This window comes from Leuresthes tenuis, unplaced genomic scaffold, assembly GCF_036924035.1.
Source record: "Leuresthes tenuis unplaced genomic scaffold, fLeuTen1.0.hap1 SCAF_10, whole genome shotgun sequence".
In the NCBI taxonomy this organism is placed as follows: Eukaryota; Metazoa; Chordata; class Actinopteri; order Atheriniformes; family Atherinopsidae; genus Leuresthes; species Leuresthes tenuis.
Genome location: NW_027325364.1, coordinates 15,256,730 through 15,277,689, shown reverse-complemented (window position 1 = coordinate 15,277,689; position 20,960 = coordinate 15,256,730). Strand labels below are relative to the sequence as shown.

The 20,960-nt window shown below is 42.8% G+C and overlaps 1 protein-coding gene across 1 annotated transcript; it reads right to left on the bottom strand.

Moving 5' to 3' along the window:
* Window positions 1-883: 883 nt before the first annotated feature.
* Window positions 884-20,937, bottom strand: mindy3 (MINDY lysine 48 deubiquitinase 3). Its single transcript, XM_072394356.1, has 16 exons — window positions 20,845-20,937; window positions 20,038-20,372; window positions 19,690-19,769; window positions 19,427-19,487; window positions 19,119-19,331; window positions 18,889-18,940; window positions 18,085-18,199; window positions 17,763-17,836; window positions 16,548-16,627; window positions 16,219-16,289; window positions 15,475-15,555; window positions 8,818-8,890; window positions 6,524-6,596; window positions 3,599-3,686; window positions 2,639-2,710; window positions 884-1,865 (listed from the first exon to the last, which is right to left on the bottom strand). Exons 2-16 carry the CDS (start codon window positions 20,129-20,131, stop codon window positions 1,716-1,718), a joined length of 1,377 nt encoding a protein of 458 aa, XP_072250457.1. The 5' UTR covers window positions 20,132-20,372; window positions 20,845-20,937; the 3' UTR covers window positions 884-1,715.
* Between the last annotated feature and the right edge of the window lie 23 nt (window positions 20,938-20,960).

Here is a 20,960-nt window from a genome sequence, read left to right as displayed (position 1 = left end):
CAAAGAGGAGGAAGAAAAAAAACAAAAAAAACAACTGCAAAACATGAGCAGACACAGATGTGTTTCTTTTAGTGACACTTACAGACGAAAAAGGAAGATGATGGAGTGTGGAGGCAGCGGACCGTCTGCCATGTTATGATCATCATTAGTCAGATGCCCAGCGTTTGAATGCCTCTCCACCCTTCCATCTGTTCAGGTTGCATCCCGTCAGTCTGCCATCGCGTTCTGATCAGATTGACTGCAGGTCACTCTGGATTCATTGCTGCACGCGGACAGTAGTGGTTTATGTCTTTCACACTCGCTCCCTCTCTCTTTACAAACTCATAACGAGTCTGTGGAGCTGCGTGCTACGTCAGATGAGCTGAACATCCTTTTTCCATTAGAAACACATTCAGGATTTATTGCAACGCTGCTGTGTACAGATGCAAAGTGGCTGAAGCATTCGGTGCATGCAGACACAAATACTTAAGTCAGGGCTAAGAACGGCAAACACCTTACGATTATTATTATTACACAAAGCTGCTTACATGCTAAATATCCCACTGTGTCTTGCATCGCTCTACAGAAAGCCACGGTTAATATGAAGCGCGGGTACATTTATTTGTCTGTAGGAAAGTTTTCATTTTCTGTCTCAGGATTGCTTTGTTTACAGAGAGGTACTTGAGTCACCATTCGTGTCTTGGAGATTTAGTAAATGACCGATTTAGATTCTCTCTGGGACACACGGCGTCAGTCTGAACGCGATGCAGTGATCAAACATCTGAAACCCGAGGTTGTCCCATGCTGGCTCAAAAACACGATAGTCATGAAAGGAAGACACGGGAGGAGGAGGTCTAAGATTTCAAAGCAACAAACTCAGCACAGCATTTGAACAAAAAAAACCCAACAAAAAGTGTTTATTCCAGAACCTTTGAGTGCGATAATAAATACACGAGCACTTGGCCAACATCCTGTTGTAGTGCGCGAGGCACACACAGAGCACCTAAACCAACTTCATCTTGGTTAAACACTGAAACCCTTCGGTTCAGATCTCTGAATCTGGGTTGGTCCCTTTATGCTGTAAACTCTGAGCAGTGGAAGTGACTGTGAGAGTGTGTGTGTGTGTGTGTGTGTGTGTGTGTGTGTGTGAATCTGCATGTTCTCATATGTGCAAGGCTTTGGTAGGTTTTCCCTTAAACAGTCCTGTAGCTGGGTTAACAGTAGTGTTCCACAGTCGACTGGCTCTACATGTGGTTCAGCGTGTGCTTCGATGACACACTTCCTGGACCGAACTGGTTTGCCTTTCTAAACAGCCGTCTACTACCAAGCTGCAGCAGAGGTTTTGTCGGCACGGAGCACAGCTTTAGAAATAAACAGTCGCTCATTTTTTTTTCTTTTTCTTTTCTTTTTCTTTGAATGATCACATCATAAACATCCTGCGTGTCAATTACAAGCTACGGTGAACAAGCAGCAGCACTGGCTGCAGAGGTGAGTTTGCATCTGTGTGGAATGAGTGAGTAAGAATAAAAGAATGGATGTAAGACTTGAATCGGTCCATGAACATGTTTGTCTCTCGTGTGCGTTTCGTGTTCTTCTTGTTCTCATTCGTCTCCGTTGTAGGTCTCTCGGTTTCTGCCGTCCGCTGACCTTTAGTGGTCAGTGTGCAGAGGGGAAGCTGATGAGGGGTGTGTGGTGGCGCAGCAGTAGTCCGTCCACATACGCAGACTGCGTCAGTGCTAGTTGAGTGACGGAGAGCGGTTGGTGGTCCACAGCAACTCGATGTAGGGCCACTTGGTCTGTAGGCAGCGCTTCACTGGAGTGTCGTCGGTCCGAACCATTGGGTCCTCAAATCCCAGCACCACAGCTGTTCCCTCCACATACTCAACCTGTAGAAAACAAACACACAAAGCTCTAGACATAGAGAACAGAAACATTTATACACCTCATCTCTTTGGAGGCACTTCCTCTGAAGAGTCATGGGAGAAATGCAGAAGAGCGGTTGCTACTGTACAGCAGCTTCGCTCAGAGACACACCAGCTGCAGGGGACTGCTGTCAGAGCGTCTGTTATTTCCATCTCAAACTGTGGGAATGGAATTGCCATCACAACCTTATAGGCTCCTTGTGTGCGAGTGTGTTTGTAGGCATGTGCTCTTGTGTGGACATGCAAGTTGTGGCATTTCTACAAGCTCAGGTAGAGGTATGGGTTAAAAAAAAAAAAAAAAAAAAAAAAGGGGTTTACAGACTAGACAGAGTTGACAGATGAGGAAATTGATATTCCTGAGTACCATATTAGTGCACAGCAACCGGCAACATCCACTGACAATCATCCATCAACTGAGCCAACTCAATAAGCTTGTGTTTCACCATTTATCAAAGCGAGGCTGCTGACAGTTGCCTCCATGTTGAAATGACTTGGAGAAATTGGAGGCTTAGTCAGGGTCTTTGAATGTACGGACAGGCTATTAGCCTCGCAACAGCTACTGTTTATCCTGGAGTGGCCTTCTGTCTCCAACTGCGTGTATGTGAGAGTAAGTGTGTATGACTGATGACAGGAAAAGAAGAGAGGTAATTGGGAGAGAGGCCGAGAATATTAAAAGGAACTGACACCATTAGTTACCATTGGAAAAAAAAAAGCCTCCGTATGACAGAGCATCTTACCCTCTCTTTGTGGTTAGACTGTTTAAGTCCATTGTAGTGGTAGACGGGAAGTGAGTCTGGGATTCCTGAATCCTGAAACACAGAGCGGAGGGAAAAACACGTCAAGGCGGCTGTGAGCAGACTGTTCTCACAGAGATGGAAGTAAAGACCGGCAGAGGCAGAACATTTGCAAACCAAAAAGTCAAACACTCACTTTTTTTTTTTTTTTTTTTTTTTTCCTTGCCTTCAACCACAGCTTTGTATTAAATCCCATGTGTTAAACTTAAATATGTGCGTTTATTTGTGCTCTGCAAAGCCCGACTCAGATTACCAAAAAAGCAGCCAACACTACAAAAATGCTCGAGCAGTGATAGGGAGCCAAAACAATTCCCGTGAAATTGGCTTGAAGGTGCAGAGGGCTAACAGGGTGTGTTGTCTGAGAGCGTGTCCAGCTTCGCGTGTTTATAAGCCTATATATGAAACCCTAACCCTCACCCCAGTCCCACTTGTGTCTGAATGCATGTGTGTGTGTGTGTGTCCAGTTGGCTAATGGTAGTGTAATTTCTTTGCGGCTTGGGGCCATTCCTCTGGTGAGTCCCTGAAGCCCTGATCACTTTAACACAGTTCCCCTCTATCTCTCCCTCCCTCTTCCTCACTTGCTTAATCTCGTAAAGGCATCTCATTGCGCTTTCTAAACTTCTCAGAAAGTAACATCATATGATTGCGAGCACACATGCATTTCATATGAGACGCCACAGGAATGTTTCAGGCAGGAAAAAACGTTGATTTGCTAAAACAGTTCTCGGCATATGCTTGGAAAACAGACATCTGTGTCATCCTTATGCGTGTGTGTGTGTGTGTGAATGCAGCTCTTCTTCAATACGTCTGAACTGCGATATGGACTGTGTGGTTTGTGGAAGGTGTGTGTCATACGCTGTGTGCATCTTTGAAGTGGAAGCTCATCTCCAGACACACGCATACCTGATCAGGGAAAAACTCCAACAGGAATGGGCCCAGAAGAATTATGCCCAAACTTTCTGGATCTAGCTTACTCTTCACCAGACTGACACTGAGAAAGCACAGGAGCAGAAGCAGAGATGTGAAGTTGATACAAAGAAAGCAGAGACAAGAGACAGAAACAACAAACAGTTTCAAATAAAACAAGGAGGGGGACACAGTGGGAGGGAACCAACAGCAAAGCACAAAATAACAAGCTTTGTGTAGGACCACTGAGCCAAACTTACCATCACCTCATGGCTCAGTGTGGACTTATGATCCATGTTTTTGTCAGAGTGTGTATGTTTTCATGAATACTGGGGTACAACTAAATATACCTCTTTCCAGACATTCCTGCGTGTTAGATCAGTGTTTTTGTTGCTCCGTCGTGATAAAAAAAAAAAAAAAAAAAAAAAAAAATCCTGGTCAGATTGCCCTTTTAAGGCAGTCAGGAGCGATGAGAGCGTTACACTCACACAGGAAGGAGGGAGAATGATCATTTCTTTATCTGCCAATTGTTCTAAAGGCAAATGTGGAAGGATGGAATACAGAGTAGACTCCGAACCTGCTGAAATGCCACTGAGCGACACTGCGAGTGCCTAAAAGCGTCAAATTTCCTGAACAACATGCGCTGTGTGCAGGAAAGTGGGAAAAGGGTCAATATAATATCTAATTCTATTATAAAAATAATATCAAGAACAAGGGAGTCTTGGGAGTTGTTGGTGATCAATGAAGTTAGTTGTTTGTAGTTCGTTTGTTCTTCACACGCTGGATGAGCTCATCATTTAAAAATAAGACATGAGATGATGGTGCATGAAAAATGCCTTCATTGAGCATGCCGCAGTCAGTCTCAGTGCTCAGCTCATGTTGCCGTTTCCTCTCAAATGAGGTCAGCTGCTATTTATCTAGACTGCAGTAAATGACATGATACACGCACTACTCACAAAAAGTTATCATATTTGGCTTTCGGGTGAAATTTATGGAAAATGTAAAAAGTTCACGCTACAGTGATATTACATCATGGAAGGAGGGCAGTTAAGTAGAAGCATGCTCTGGTGATTTCCTCATCTCAAACAGCTTATTGAAACAAAAGCCAACTCCAGAGGTGGGTACACCGCAACAAAAGATGTCAAGGTCTCAATAACTTGTCACGTGCCCTTGAGCATCAATTTGGCTTGACAACGCCGTCTCATGCAGGACAGAGGCAAGGCATCCCACTCTTTTTGAAGAGTGGCCCTCAGGTCATTGGGGTTCTGGGGTACAGAGTTACGAGCCTCTACACGGCGACTCAGCTGATCCAACAGGTTTTCTACGTCCAGCAGACGTTTCCTAATGCTACGACCTCGATGAGCTGGAGCGTTGTCGTCCATGAAGATGAAATTAGGCCTGTGTTGTTCATGCAGGGGCACAATGACTGGATTAATGATGCATTTTGGGTAGTATGGGCTTGTCACTGTACCATTCACAAAGTGCAGGGCGGTTCTGTACCGACCACACACACCTGCCCACACTGTAACACCACCAAAGGCTCGTCTGGTGACAACAGCGGCTGATGCATATCGCTCTCCTTTACGTCTCCAACATCGATGGCGGCCATCATTTCTGCTCACCGTGAATCTTTCACCAGAGAACAGCACCGAGTCCCACCGGTCCCTCGTCCAGCGTAAATGCTCCCTGGCACCATGCAAGACGAGGACGCCTGTGCCACGCTGACGTAAACGGTTTTAAATGGTCTAACGTGACACTTGGGTGCCTCTCACCTCTTATAAATGTGGGGGCGACTGTTTAAATGCCAATTCTCATGGAACCAGGTAATTTATCGGTCCATTCGTGGATCAAACAGCTGTTGCGAATTTTGCCGTTAAGCTCCTTGTTGGAGAACAGCAACTTGAGCAAAAAGTACTGAAACATTGAACAGTTAGACGTGTGCATTCAAAAGTTTACAGAAGGTCACATTAAGGTCACCTGTAAAGGTTTTAATGCATTTTAGGTACATCCTGATTTACACCCGAAAGCCTTTTGTGAGTAGTGTACATGTATATATGATATTTTATGACTTTAGACACCCGATCATGGATTTGTTCTACAGATGATAAAATGGAAAAAAAGAGCCTTTATGGACACATAAATTCTATTTTGATGACCAGTATTGGTCAGCACTGGCTCCAGTCTGCAGAGATCATTCAATCATCATTTTTTATGATGACTTCAAAGTTTAGGAAGCTCTTTTAAATTACATTTGAAATAATGTTTTTAAATCTTAAGAATGAATAATTCCTTCAAATACTACACAACAAATGAGAGTTGTCGCTCCACAGTGACTTTTGCTGAGGCTCATGTCTACGAGTCTTCAGTGACTTTTCCCACTAAAAATGCTCCTTTTTAAGATGTAGGAATCCCAGCAAAATCTTGTTGTGGGGTATGAAATGAGACTCGCCCGTTTGCACTGTGGGAGTCTCCCCTCGGTTTGCTATGTTTTGTTGTGATGTATTGGCCATCTGGGGGTCTGCAGACCAAATCAGTGGTCCAGTTACTTGGCAAGGCCCACGGCTGCAGCAATAGAACTTAGTGTTCCTCAGAGGAGAACGTGCTTCTGTTTGAAGCGGCGCTTTTAAGCATTTCCTCCATCTCCCAGTCTTTCTTCCTGCTGTTAATGATCTCCCTTCTAAGCCTCAGTTTCTGACTTTTTCCCTCTTTCTTCCTCAGCTTTTATAGTGGCCTCTCTCTGGTCTTGCTTTATAGTGGCCTGGTAGTGAAACATGAGCACAGGGTTTCTGACCTGGCCTGGCCTTGACTTAGAGAGGTAGAACTTTAGAAGCTCTACAGGTGCAACATGTGCACACACAAGCTCAAATAACACACACACACACACACACACATTTATAAAGCCTTGACCACGCATGCACTTACTACTCAGGCTCCGAGACAAGGTCAAGAGCTTTCATCACATCCTCCAACAGAGACTCTGGGATGAAGCCATTATCTAAAGAAAGACAGGACAAAAAAAAGAGATATAAGGATACTGGCTCACCAGCCTACACACAAAGCGGAGGCTTTAACTGAAAACCAGGCAAAGCCTTCACCTAAACACATATGGCACAAAATATTTACATCATGGGCCTTGGGCGATGAACTCATCTGACACAACTTACACACACGGTGTCCTTTATCTCTGACCTACATTCCACGGTGGGGATGATTGCTTTACCTGAGAGGAGCAGCTTTAAACGCTAACATGTGTTTTCTTTTTTTTGCCCAATTTTCCTCTGGCTGGTCACTTACAAGTTTGTGCCACGGAGACGTTGACGTGCGAGTCTGTGTGGTCTGTTGTTTAGATACATGCATAAAACCCAAGTGTGCTGTGAAGGAAATTAACCGACAGATGCTCCGCTTGTTTTCTCACAAGCGAGTTCTTTTCTTGTCTTTCCAGAACCAGATGTTTTCCCCTGTTAGAGCGACAACTGATAGTGTGACAGTGAGCAGAGAGGGCGCACACAACACAACACAACAAACTAATATTGAACAACTGAGACCGGGGTTTTTTTGTGTGGCTGCTGTGACTCACTGTAGTGTGTGTCTGTGTGTGAGAATGCATGTAGCGCTCTTTTTCCACATCACAGGGAGCTGTGCTGACTCTACATGTGATAGACAGATTTATGGCCCTTTTACACAGCTCTCAACTGTACTGTGTATGAAAACGTGTGATGTGGACAGTATGTTCTCGTTTTATGTGTGCATGCATGTGCATTCAAGGCTGTGGGTGCTCCAACTGTAACCCAAGTATGTGTTTGTGAGCAGTAGTGTGCACGAAGAAATATTGTCCATATGGAATGCAGAACGTGCTGGCAGATGATAGCAGAGATGATATTCTGTGCAGCTGAAAGAGATAAATGAGGAACAAAGAGACAACATATGACAGTTGCCTTTACATATCTATTGTAGAGGTAGAATTTATAGTATGATAACGTTGCATCACATGCAGATTTATCTCAGCAAATTCGAACATGTTTGTACAAGCTTGTAAGTGAATAAGGCTGTTAATGGTATGAAACAGCTTGCCTCACTTCATAATAAAAAAAAAAAAACCAAAACACAAAAGTATGAAAGTATGTGTTATGTCTGGCAATTTAGTGGAGTCTCCAACCGAATGCTCTTACAACATGTGCGGCTCCAGGAGTGATCACACAGTGCACGTTAAAGTCTAAAGACTCTAAAAGTCCTGACTTTTCTGCATTCTTCCCCATCGTTCTCTGGTGCTTAGGAAAACATCACAGAGCAGATGTTAAAACTACGTGTTTCATGTTGCTGTTTGTGCTCGTCTCTTTGTCATGAGCACTCAAACAGCTCACAGTATAATAAGTGAACGCTGCAGATATCAGGCTTTCTTATCTTTGGACATGACAAAAAAAACATGTGACTAATCTTTCTATTTATTTGGAGTGAATAAACTAGGCTGTGTTGTCACTAAATATATTATGGGTACATAAAAATGGAGAGATTTTTTTTTTTTTTTATTGAGATACATTGATAATCCTCTCATGTCAGCAAGAGCTGGCCACGTTTCATCTCTGGAAGCAGACTGATTGTTTGCTCTATTATTTGAATGACATCATCCGTGAATCAATTCTTTTTATTAAAGAAAATAACTACTTCAAGCAAGAGTAAACACTTTGGTTTTTCCCTCGCCCAAATCTACCTTTTCTAACGCATAACTGCAAAATACAGATAAACACAAACACAAGAAAAGTGAGACTAGTGCGTTCTTCCAATTGCCTTTTACCCCAGTCACATTGAACTGACAAGAACGGAGAGAAAAAGGAAAGAGAGGGAAGAAGCAGAATGGTTGACTCAGCTGTTAGCGGAGCTGATCTCACTAATTTAAACAAAAACACAAGAGATGAGAAGAGCGAACCCGACCCCTGATCTTCATACAGAAGAAAGTAAGAGAACAACAGAGAAGAGGCAAGGAGGGCAGTGGAGGCTGCGAATGCATCTGGAAGGAAGACAGAAACAAAGAAAGCAGGACCGGGATATTGTTCTCTCATTTTATGCGTCTGGCTGTGTGAAGGTTTGGACCAATCAAAAAACATCTGTGGGCCAGGACTTTCATAAAGTAAGTGCACTATGTAGAGCAAAAACAAACCCAGTGGGAGAAGAGTGAAAGACATACAGTGGAAGTGATACAAACGCTTGTTTTTCTTTACCTTCAGGATCAAACGTCTGGAAGACCCTCCTTGCCTGCTCTGATGGAGACTCTGGACCCACCAGCAACAAATCCTATTGAAAGATAGCCAGGGCGATAAAAGACCGAAATAAAAAAAAAAGAGACAAAGAAAGAGGGAACAGATTAGGAACTGCGTGACACAGGTTTTATCATACAGTGAGGAGACAGGGACGGACAGATCCCTGGAGACTGTTGCTTCCTCAATAATGGACCAGTGGAGCACTGGGAGAGCAAACCTGACAATCATCTACATCTACTGACAACTTATAGGCTCTGATGTCGAACAAACTACTACAAAAATATGACCAAAATCAACTTACAAAATCACTCATTGTAGTGGCTTCATGACGCACTACTAATGTACATTAAGCAAGCTCTGTTTAGTGTGTGGAAGTGTGTGCAGTCTAATGGGCCACAGAAATCAACCCAGTCTATTGGGTTATTAACTGATCTGCTGATAAAGTTGGACAGCTTGTTTTCACTCCAAACACACAATCAGGAAATCGAGGCTTACATATGTAGACCGTGATTTGTGATAAGCTCCACAGTGTTTGTTGGTGAAGTTTAAAGAAAACAGTGCTGGCAGGGCGTGATGAAATGAGGTGTGCGCACTGAACTGCAAATATGCAGATTCCTTTTAGGATAACAGGACAATATACAGCACTTCATCACTCTTACTGCACCGCTCCAGCTAAAACACGTGGGAGATCATCAGCATCTCTTCCTGTTAAGCCATGACAGCTTGAAAATACTGGAACTTTTAGAAACTGAAACCTGGGAGGAGAAGAAGAGAGCCCACTGCATGTGGTGGCCACCCGAAATGACCAGAAGAACACAATGTGCCTTCAAATGTTGGTCGGATTATGTTTTCAGCACACAAGTTCTATTCCTTCTATTCTAAATACCAGCGACCCATGCTAGATCTCTTTGGAGGTGAATGTCTTACCATGTCCAGTCTGATCTTATTTTTAAGCTCTAGTCAGTATTTGTTAAACTAAGCGATTTTGTTGACAGTTTAACATCAGAATCAAATGTATTTCTACTCAACAACACTGAGAGAAATCATTTACGAGCCTCGGAGGACCCGATGTCGTAAGGTTCCCTGAAAAGATTTTGCATGAATAGGAAAATAAAAAAAAAAAAGCTCAAGGGAAACAGAGACAATAAAAAAAATATATACTTTAAAAAAAAAAAAAAAAAGGACACTTTTCCTGCCTTTGACACAAACACGCATGCAAAAAGTGTAGGCGAGAGTAGAGAGTTCGTACTGTTCATCCATGAGTGTGGGTGGGAAGGTATTTATGACAACAAATCGCTGGACAAACACACAATGTTTTTGGAGCGCAAATGAACCCTGCTCATCTCCTTTAACTGGCCTCTTTATTAAAGCTTGAGCCTGAGATCCACACAGGCTGCCTTGGTTTTCACGGACCACTTATTACTGTACTCGGGGCTTACTCGAGGAGAAAGGGGTGTTCAGGGGGACACATCAAGAGAGACGACTCCCAGCTGCAGGCTCTTCGAATGCAAAGAAAAACAGTCGCACTCCAGCGAACATGCGTTCTCATACGGTCCTGTCACACAGAGTATAGCAGGGGCCTGATGTGTTGACATTACAGGCTCCATAAATCCGGCGGACAAGGGTTCACAGAGGAATTAAGTGCTGAAAAAGTATAAAAAAAAAATAAAACTGTTTTGAGAAACTGTAATTTGTGTTATACAGTATCTTAACTAGGAAAATACGAGTCTCTCCCCAAAGCGACGAGGGGCTTAATTAGTCTCAGGCTCCAGCTGGAAGTGCAGTGAGCCTCAGCTAAAGCACAGCGAACAGTTGATCGTCTTCCACCGCAGGAGACATATCTGCAGTAAATCACCTGGACAACTTACAATAACAGCATGCCAGTCACTTTACCAGCAGAGAAACACAAGTAAGTGGTCATCAGCAATCTGAGCACCACACACCATGATGACATGTCTAAAAAGACCAGAAAAAAACAGAGCGTGTGCACATGCAACAGAGGCGTAATAGCAGCAGAAATTACGCGATTGTGTGTGTGCGATGACAGGTCTGCTCGCTCGTCTTTGATCTGTGTTTTATTAGAGGCCTCGGGAAGATGCCGCTGAGTTGGAAAACAAGTCACGGAGCTGACCCACTCTGCAGGGAAGTGTGTGTTTGTGTGCCTCAGCATTTCTTCCTACTCCACAGTGACTTTGTGTTGGAGACAGAATCTGTGCAACACATACATCGCGTCCCCTGTCGACAAGTGTTTGTTTATCCTATAACAGTGAATTATATTCCCTTGAGTGGTCGTGCAAACACGCAGCACGGTGACACACAGACACACACTGCAGCACCGACGTCAGCTCCTTTTAAGTGTGGCTAATGAAATCAAGGAGCGCATTCCAAACTCTGCAGTCCGACCTTTCTGCACAAACCCTTGACCTGTACGACAGAGCACCAACAAGCCAATCAAAAGGCCTGAAACGAGACCAACACACACACATCCCCACTGACTTACAGATGCAATGTAATATGGAACGTTTGATCTGAGAATAACAAGAACACATGTACTGATATCAAACATGTCTTCACCAACGAGTTCAAATGTTTCGGAGCAAGTCAGCCGTTGTGCATGTGTCTATTTTGCTAAATGGCAGATCCAGGCCCATCCCACACTGTAGCACACAGTGTATTCAAGCTTGTGTGTCCTCCTCTTGTTCTATTATCAGGCCAGATTTCCTCTATCATGCTCTCCTAGATAAAGTACAAAAGCTTGGCCGATAGTCACGTAACCCTCTTCATCACTTGTGTGATGTTGTCTAACGTCTGCAGAGCACGGCTTAAACTTAACCTCCATCATTTGCCTTCTTGATGTTTCCTGCTCTCCTGGCTGGTTGACAACCCTTTGCCCTTCGGGCCCTCTTCCTTTTTTTATTCTTTTTTGCCCTTTTTACCTGCATTTTCCTGTGCTAAGTAGGTACTCCAGTTTGAAGGATTTCCCCTCCGACCCTTGACTTTTTGTTCATTCTTCCTCCTGCCTTTCAGCCTTTATCTCCTCATGCAGGTAGCTACTTTACGCAAGACAGGTAGGCATAGCGCTTTACTAGAATTACGCCTTCTTTCCCTGCAGTCCACCCAAAGAGCTATTGTGTGTGCTGAGAGGCATTGAGTGGCCATAGAGTATGTCTAAAGGGATAGGTTTCAAAACAACAAAGCAGAGGTCTTGGACAGTGTCTCCTGCCTTGTTCCTGTCAGGTACAGAAAGCCTCACTCTATGACAGACTGAAAGGAGGGTCTGTGTGTGAGGGCTTGTTATCTAGACTGCATGTGGGCTTGAATGTGTTTGTTTGGTTCACCCGAACCAGCATGTGTCCTCAGAGATCACGAGTACAAAATACAACGAGAAACGCGCTGCATTATGTTGGTGCAGTTTCTGCTGCAGGTTTCTGTGTGTTAGATGTGTGACAGACTGGACAAAGCAATGATTTACGAAGCTGTCTCGGATGAGCAAAAGCGCGTCTCACTAGAAAAGAGAGGAGGCACCAGAGAGTAGATGAATAGCACAATGATGGGTCTTGTAACACAGTAAAACACTCAAGGGAAAAGGAGGGAAAATGCAGCACGCACACACAGACAAAGATGGTCTTTCATTCTACTACAATGGCCTTTGGTCTGACCTGTCACAGATTATTAATGACTGTTAATGTACACCGCTTCATTATTTCGTGTTTGTGTGTGGCCCGCACCCACTGATCACATGAAAAGCAGAACGTAATACTGTTCTGAAGAACAAAAAAAAAACCTAAAAGCACCTGTGGATCCCCTTCCTGGAACTCTTTTTAAAATATCTTTTGTTCGCCTTTTTCTTACCATCTTTCAGGACACGGTTTGATCTTACAAACCTTACTCTAAGATTTCATGTCATTATTATAATGAAATTAAACTTCGTAATGTGACAAGTTGCACATGAAAGAATAAATCAAGTCATTTCCTAATTCCCCATGTTCCAATAGTAAAGTTTTGTGTCTTTCATACATAAAAAGTGGTTAGCAAGGGTGTCTGGGACACCAACTCTTGCACTTTGGGAGTCTTTGAAGGGCATCCTGTATGTGCAGACAGATGCTGCAGTCTGCAGAGTCACAGAGAACTACAGCGGCTGCTCTTACTCCAAGTAAATCACTGACCCGGAGCACAACTACTGTCCACATACACATGCAAAAACACACATGTAACTCCCTGGAGAAGTGCAGATACAGCCTGTGAACCTCATCACTCGGTGAGGGCAAAGCAAAGAGTGATGAGAAATGTCACAGGAGGATCACCCTCCCCTCAGCTCCTTTCCTGAGTGACCACTGCGGTGCTCGTTTTAAGTGCATCCTTCCTCTATACTTCCTTTCCTTTTCTTTTCTTCCCACGAGAGACCAATAATGTGAGAAGGTAGACTGAGATGTGCACGGGAAATACACACAGGCAACCAACCTACTGTAAGCTGGAGCAGAAAGCTACGGATCTCTGAAACTCTTGTCCAGGTACCATTCCATGCCATTATATGCTCTCAGTTTTTTTTCTTTATATCAATACAGAGTGTTTGGGAACAGGGACTTTAAAAAAAGTAAAATGACCTTTGTGTGGGCAGATTAGATAAAAACACAAATGCTATTAAGCTGATGGTTTAAAAGCCAGTCACACACTAACAGCCACACAAGGGAAAACACACCCGTCCCTTGTGCCCGACAGAAGGAGCCACTGACACATCAGGGGCAGGGATCAGGTTTTCAGCTTTTGTGGGAATCGTTCTATATCAGAACTAAAAGCTACATAACCAGGCGGAATGTATTTATGTATCACCACAAAGCTCGGGAAAATGTGCTTCAAATTAGCTCTAAACCCAGATTCCATTTGAAGGACAAGGTCAAACTGCATGAGGTCTACCAGCAGAGTATCCTTGCCACCTGACTTCCTCTGCCTCTTCAGTTTGGTCTTTAAAAAAAAAAAAGTAGAGCAATTACTGCTAGAAGAATGTAGCATGTGCATGTTCAAAGTTGGGTTCCAGTTTGGAGTGGAACAAATGTATCCAGACTGAAGATTTTGGAACCATATTCCCTCCACCTGAGGCCACACATATTCACGCATGAACCCAACACGAATGCTAATCAGGATTAAGTTTCCTGGGCTCTGGAATGTGTGTACATAAGAACATGTCACTAGTGCTGGGGGAGTTGCAGCAAATCGGTAAGTCATCAGTGCAAGCATGACGGCTTTGAGTCATCACCGAACCAACATATGATACACGCAGCCGGCAAGGCTGGAAATTTATTCATGTAACTGAGCTTTTAATCAATGCTGTATTAAGGGTGTGGTTGATGATGGAGTTGATTGGCTCAGATTTTCCATTTAATTATTTTTTTTCCTATCTGGTGCCATTTTCACAACAGCATGGAGAATTGATTTGCTGCACCTCCAACTGCCAGCCACAGCTGCATGTAATGTTACGTGTTCCCTGATAGAGCTGATAACCGGGCCTGTTTGAGTCGGAGTTGGATGGGTGCACCCACACTTACATATTCAAACATACACAGCAGCAGAATATTCTGATGACTCATACCTATAAGAGTGAAGTTTTCAACAGTACCTCAGCTGGTTTGAGAATTCTACACCTGTGGCATAAAACCTGTACATATATTCCCATGTGCCTTTTTCCAGGAATTTAAGTGGACCAAAAAAAAAAGCCTCCACCACTTAAAAGCCATCTACTAATTGATTAAGAGAGGATGCATTAGCACAATCACACAAAAAGCACCAAGACTGTGCACAAGCCCAGGGTATTGGAATAATGTACATATGGATTGTTTTTTGTGAAGCATTGTTGTTATTAACATGTCAACACTTAAGCATCCAAACACCAACGAACCAAACAGGGAGAATGGGCAGATCTAATAGTCTTTGCAGGCTAAAACAACAAGATCCTCAGTCTTTCTCTTTTTTTTCCCCCAGTCTTTCCTCGTATCGACTTGTCGTGGTTTGGGTGTCAACTTGCTCGATTTTAGGCAGAAACTGTCTGAGTTAGCTTGCGAGTGTCGTTCCAGAAAACCTGTGAAACACCATTAATCTGTATTGTTTGAATTAAACTGACAGCGAAGGCAAGCAAAGGTGGAGAATCTCACTGGAGTCCAAATCCAGCGATTTACATCACGCTCATACGTTCTGAATAAAACATTGTTTAGTTAATCACAGATGCTTGAGAAACTAAAGCTGCGTTTTTTGGGTTTCAGAGAGTGAAAGGGAGAGGGAAGATGACAGCGTGTGTACGCCTGCATTTCTTGAGTTCATATTTGGAAACTGACCCCCCCCTCCCCACCCCCTTCATGCTTGATAGGTAGAAAGCCAAGAAACAGCACCGGCCATATATGACAATCTCCTGTACTCGTTTTTCCCCTCCCTCCCTCCCTCCCTCCCTCTGTGCCGCTCTTTTTTTTCTCTTTTCCACCGCACATTGATATCTGACCTGCACTACATTAAATCTGTTAAGCACATTCCTTATTTTGGTTTTTCTAACCTGCTGAGGAGACTGGCTTGTGTTACACACAGTGTGTGAAATATTCGTCGGCTCTTTTTGGACGAGTGCATTGGACTTGCCTTCGTGAAAAATACAGAGAGATGAGTTTCGCTGCCAAGAATCCAAATAGGGAACTTTGGAGACTTGAGGAATGTCCCGACCTGGAACAAACACACACAGAAAAGGGAATGTATAATAAATTAATTCCTATTGTCAGCTATCATATTCAGAAATCAGTACTATCTGCAGTCTTTTTCATGACAAACATTTATGTCTCTGACCCTCAAACACCATCAGTATTTACTTAAAACTCATCTTCTCTTAAACATTCTCATATTTTTCTCTTACTCACACGAACAACATGGCTATTACCAGGTCTGTTAAGTCAGTTTTGAGAGAACCCAAAGTTACTTTGACAGCCATCTTCCTAACATCAACCATTTACAGGCCTTGCTTTTCTTGTTTTGCATGTCTCAGCTTAAGCTGTTTCGGGTTCGTTTGTGCTGGCAATATCAAATTAAGGACAGAAGTTCCTCTTTTTCGTGATTTACTTCTAATAATCGTCTGTTGATGTAAATTCCAAGTGTGCCAGAAAGCAAAAAGCATGGCGACAAAGTGGGTGAGTTCACACTTAGTCTGCTGGAACTTTTCCTTTACACATAAATTCACACATTTGTATTCCAAGAGGTCCTTCCAGTTCACATAATGGATTTAAATAACAAAACAAAACCAATTCTCTTCAGACTCACAATCAACAACTACATCACAACTCGCTTATATTCTCTTCCTTGTGTTGTGGGAGTCCACAGTGCATGTGTTCGTACCTTGCAGTAGCGCAGCGACTCCATAAGCGTGAGGAAACCCACTGATGCTTGTTTATGAATTCCATGTAGTTCTACAAGGAATAAAACGGGTATATAACAAGAGTAACAAAACAGGAATGCTTTTTTCATGTCAAACTGCCAGTAATTGTGTTTCTGTGCAATCCTGTGGGACTTCGAAATGATTACCCTCGAGTGAATATGGTTTATATCTGGGACCACAAGTAGAGTTCTGCTGATCCGATATGCATGTGTTTGTTATGTGGATTTGCTGAGTCTAACTGTTTGCATGTAGTAATTTCATGTTTCATCATTTCAGTTTTACGTCTTACTCATGCCAGAACATTCCCTGTCTCCATCCCAGACATTAGAGACGGCATGACCAGTCACAAGGAGGTTCACCAGGCTCTGACTGCGAAAGACAGAGATAAAAACACAATAAGGCCCTTTTTCGCACATGAGACGCATTGCATTGATGGCTCCGTGAAAGTTACGGCATTCAGTCATTCACGTTGGTCTTTTTCCAGTAATTTCACCGTTCATGCAGATGTGCCAGTGAAAGTGATGGATACCGCCACAGTGAGCATGTTATACATGTGATTGGTGCGAGATTTAACCCCCAGTCGGCCACGGCTATAACACAACAATGCCCCGCGGTTTTCTGACGGCAACATGTCACGTCACCATGACGATTCATATTAGTGTGCCAGTGAAACGATGAACGGTAGCTGAAAATATCACAACATGTTTAATCTTATCGAACAGTCACGGTTGTACTCGTCACTGCACTACAGTAACAGCACAGCTGTTATCAACTAGAGAAAAATGTGATGTTCATTTTACGTGAGGATACCGCCTCTGCCCCATCACAGCAGGTTGGAAAAAAAAATGCGACATCACATAAAACTCTAAGGTCCTTATTGGGATTTTTGTTTTCCATAACAATTAATAATTCTTATTAATAATAAGAACTCCATAACAACTAAATGGCAGCAGGTGGAACTGTGATATACGGTCAGACAAAGAGCAGAGGCTTTATCTACACTTCAAACACTTCTCTTTCATTCATTGATCTGAAGTGCTGGGAAAAAACGACTCGGTGCAAAAGCTAAATATTGTAAGTATAACCACGGAGGAGGAGAATTTAAACAGCACTGCTGTTTATTTAATGTTGCGACCTGCCGGATTCCTCTGAGCAGCTGATTATTCATCCACCGCTGCCGTGTGTGTTTATGTTCATTAATGCGACTGCAGCAGTTCACATCTGTCTGGTACTGAAAGTGATATGTATATGTTAGTGGGTCCATCCTAATCAGATTTCTGTCTCAAAATGTTAAGGAAACACACGAAAGAGTCATTCACACATGACACCAATATGTTCAGTTGCCACTAGATCGAAAGCAGATCATGAGGCTTAGGAGTAAAAAGGTTTTGCATAGGGAAGCTAGATACCATATAAACTATACAGCCTAAATAAGTCTTAACAGTAATGTATAACATTCATGTTAGCCTAACAGATGCAGATAACCGGTAAAGTGTTTTTATACCTTCCATGACCATGCACCGGGTCTATGAGAGGCTCCATTGGGTCCTGAATCTCATTCTTAATATTCTCAATACCCTGCACAGATGACCAGAGGACAAAAATCTCCATTTAATATGTGCGTATTTAGACATCAATGCAACATCCAGCTCAAAGATAACTTAAAGGACAAAGCACAGTGCATAAAAAAGGACATTACTAGTTTTATAAATCACAACTTTTTAGTTATACTTAATGGACACTTTATTCAAATCCCTCAGTAGATACAGCGGAGAACAATTAAATAATGTCCTATCAGTCTCTCCTGAGCATTTACTTTCCCTTACCTTTGTGAGGATGACAGAATAAAGGAAAAGCAAGACTCCACAGCACCCCCTCCAGGAGTGGGAGAGGGACAGCACGTCTTCTCTGAGTTCAGACACGGACATGACCGTTCGCTTGCTGCAGGACAGACAATTATCAGGATGACCTGTGAAACACTCACAAACAGATCTTTGAGGTTTTAAGAAGCAAGAGTCTATGACAAGTGCATTCATTGCGTTAGTCATGCCTTGATACCCATCAAAAATAAGGGAGAAATCAATTAAATGCAAAAGGGGACATGAAAAAAAGATCCTTGTGTAGAACTTTGTCCTTCTTTTGCTACACCTTTGAAATCTTGCTAATGAAGCTGTCTGTCTTAGTTAGCGTGCACTTCTTCAATGTGAGTCAGCACTGCTTTCTGCTGACTATGGTCTCAGCTGCCAAGCGAGCTATGTGATGAAATTTCAATATTCCTTCAGCAAACCCAGCTCTGCCCATTACGTGTGTAAGAAAGGTTGTTCTTTTTTTTTTTTATTAGGCAATCAATAGAAGTGCTGAGCCAACAAATTGTGAGCAGAGAAATAACTAATTCTATGTGAAAGCCAATTCTTGCAGACAAGACAAATCCACACCTCCTATATCCTCTGCTGATAACATCTTCTGAGAAATATGTAGTTGTCTAACCTAATACTGCATCTTGGAAATTGTAAAACCAGGATTTGTGAGTCCTATAATACCTTCAGAGCACCTATCGTATTATTTAATTCTGAGATTATATGGGGTGAAGATAGTTACCAAGATGACTTGCTAAATTAAGTGTCACTTACTGCAGAACACTGTGAAATCGCTCAAAGCCGATGCCTTCTGCAGTCACAGCAACTAAACATAAGAAGAGATGCAATCACTAAACGATTAAAACAAAGTGTTTACAACTCTCTATTTTTCTAATTAAGTGCAAAAACAACGCTTCAGTTAATGAGTGAGCACTGATGTTTGTATATGCATTAATACTTTTAATGTGAATCACTTCTGCAAAAGTGTCAGATGTCAGACTCACCAGGTTGCTGTTCCTGTTGTGGCTGGCTGCTCTCAGGCTCTGGCATGTCCTGCGTTTGTGACTGTGACTGCATCTGTGTCTTAGGAGGTTTACTAGTGTGTGGGCTCTGCCCCTTGGCCCAGGTCACCAAGCAGAACCCTGTGGAGGGGCTGGCACAGGCAGACTCGAGGATTTCGCTGAGTGTTGAACACAGGGCTGTTTTCTGTTCCTCCTCTAATGGACAGAAAGATATAACAAGCAGTTTTACACAAATACACAGAGAAACAACAGCACATTCTATGGCCTGAATTTTTCTTTTGGGAATCTACCTGACATCTGTTTCCAGTTTGAACTTTCTCTGTTAAAGAGAATGTTCTTTAAGAGGAAAGCCTGCAAAGAAACACACAGTAAGCCTCCAAAAATGCAAGAAAATTTTGCACTGTGCAATGTCCTTGTCTTCCTGTGTCAAGCAGCAGTCTTTTATTGTAGTATGTGATCACCCAATGTTTAGGTTGTGAAAAACATAAAACAATGCTTATATGTAGACTTTTAAGCTCTGATAATACTGAAAGGAAACTGAACTAGCCCATACCTGGACAGGTGCAATTACTGCACATGGCCCTCCTTCAAACTGCTCCAGTGCCGTCTGCTCATATTCACTGAAAACAAACCCTGTGAAAGAGACAGGAAAGAGCCTTCTTTCATTCACGAAAAGGCATAGCGATAATCTTCACTAGTATTCAAAACAACCGCGTAGTAGTTTGATCAATTAGCAAGACAAGAGGATTTAACTCAAAACACCAGTAGTTGGCTTAACACCTGGATATACCTCATCATAAATAAACATCCAAGTTTTAAGTGAAATATTATGCGTTCGCTGTCTTGCATAAACACTTGATATTGTGATCCCAAGGATGAAGAAAAAAAAAAACAGTCAAACCTTGGGTCCATCTTCGGAAGATGGAGGCAGACACTCCTCCGCCAGATGGTCTCCCCCAAACCAAATCCACCACCTCTTTATTTAACTCTGACATGTTTGCTTTGAGTGAGGGCAACTCCTCAGGCACTCCCTCTTCAGTCCAACTGTCACGTGGGGACAAGAAAGGTCTGTTGAAGCCAACTTGACAGCTCTTTTTAATAGCAACGGTCCACTTTTCTGGGTATGTTGCGCCTGTGGCATTGGTCACAAGCTACCGGTGTGAAACAACTCCGTGTGACGTTAAGGTTCGGCAGCAAACTGGCGGGTAGGAATGACATCAACGTCACCCCATCAACCTAAAGCGATGGGACAGAAATGTTAGGATTTTTTTTTCCTTTAATGGACAACGACTCTAAGCACATACAACACACCTGCATATTAAAGAGACAGTGGCGCCCTTTATGACTTACAACTTTGAAACAGGAAATATTTAAAACTCGCTCGGTCTGTGATCAAGCTAAAAGCTAACGGCTGCGTTCAAGTCAGGTGGTTACATCGAATCATAAGCAATAAATTAATGGCAACGAGGTAACGGCCAGGTACTTCTGTGGAGGCGTTGATACCATGTTACACTGTAAAGAAAAAAAGTAAAATTTTTAAAGTGTAGGAGTTGCGCTAGCTCGATAGTGTCAACACCTAGCATTAGCATTACAACTAGCAGCTTCTTTCATTGTTTTGTCATTCAGTTACTTCGTATTCTACAGCGAAGACTAAAATTGTATGAGTTTATGATTTAACATTTGTTCGTTACTAATGAGCCTTTATTACCTTGGTTCACAGTCCAGTATTCGGGATGTCGAAATGGGTGTATTTTCGGGAGGAATTTCACCGTCAGCCGTGTCTGTCATTCGTTTATTTACAACAAATTGTAAAAGAAAAAAAAG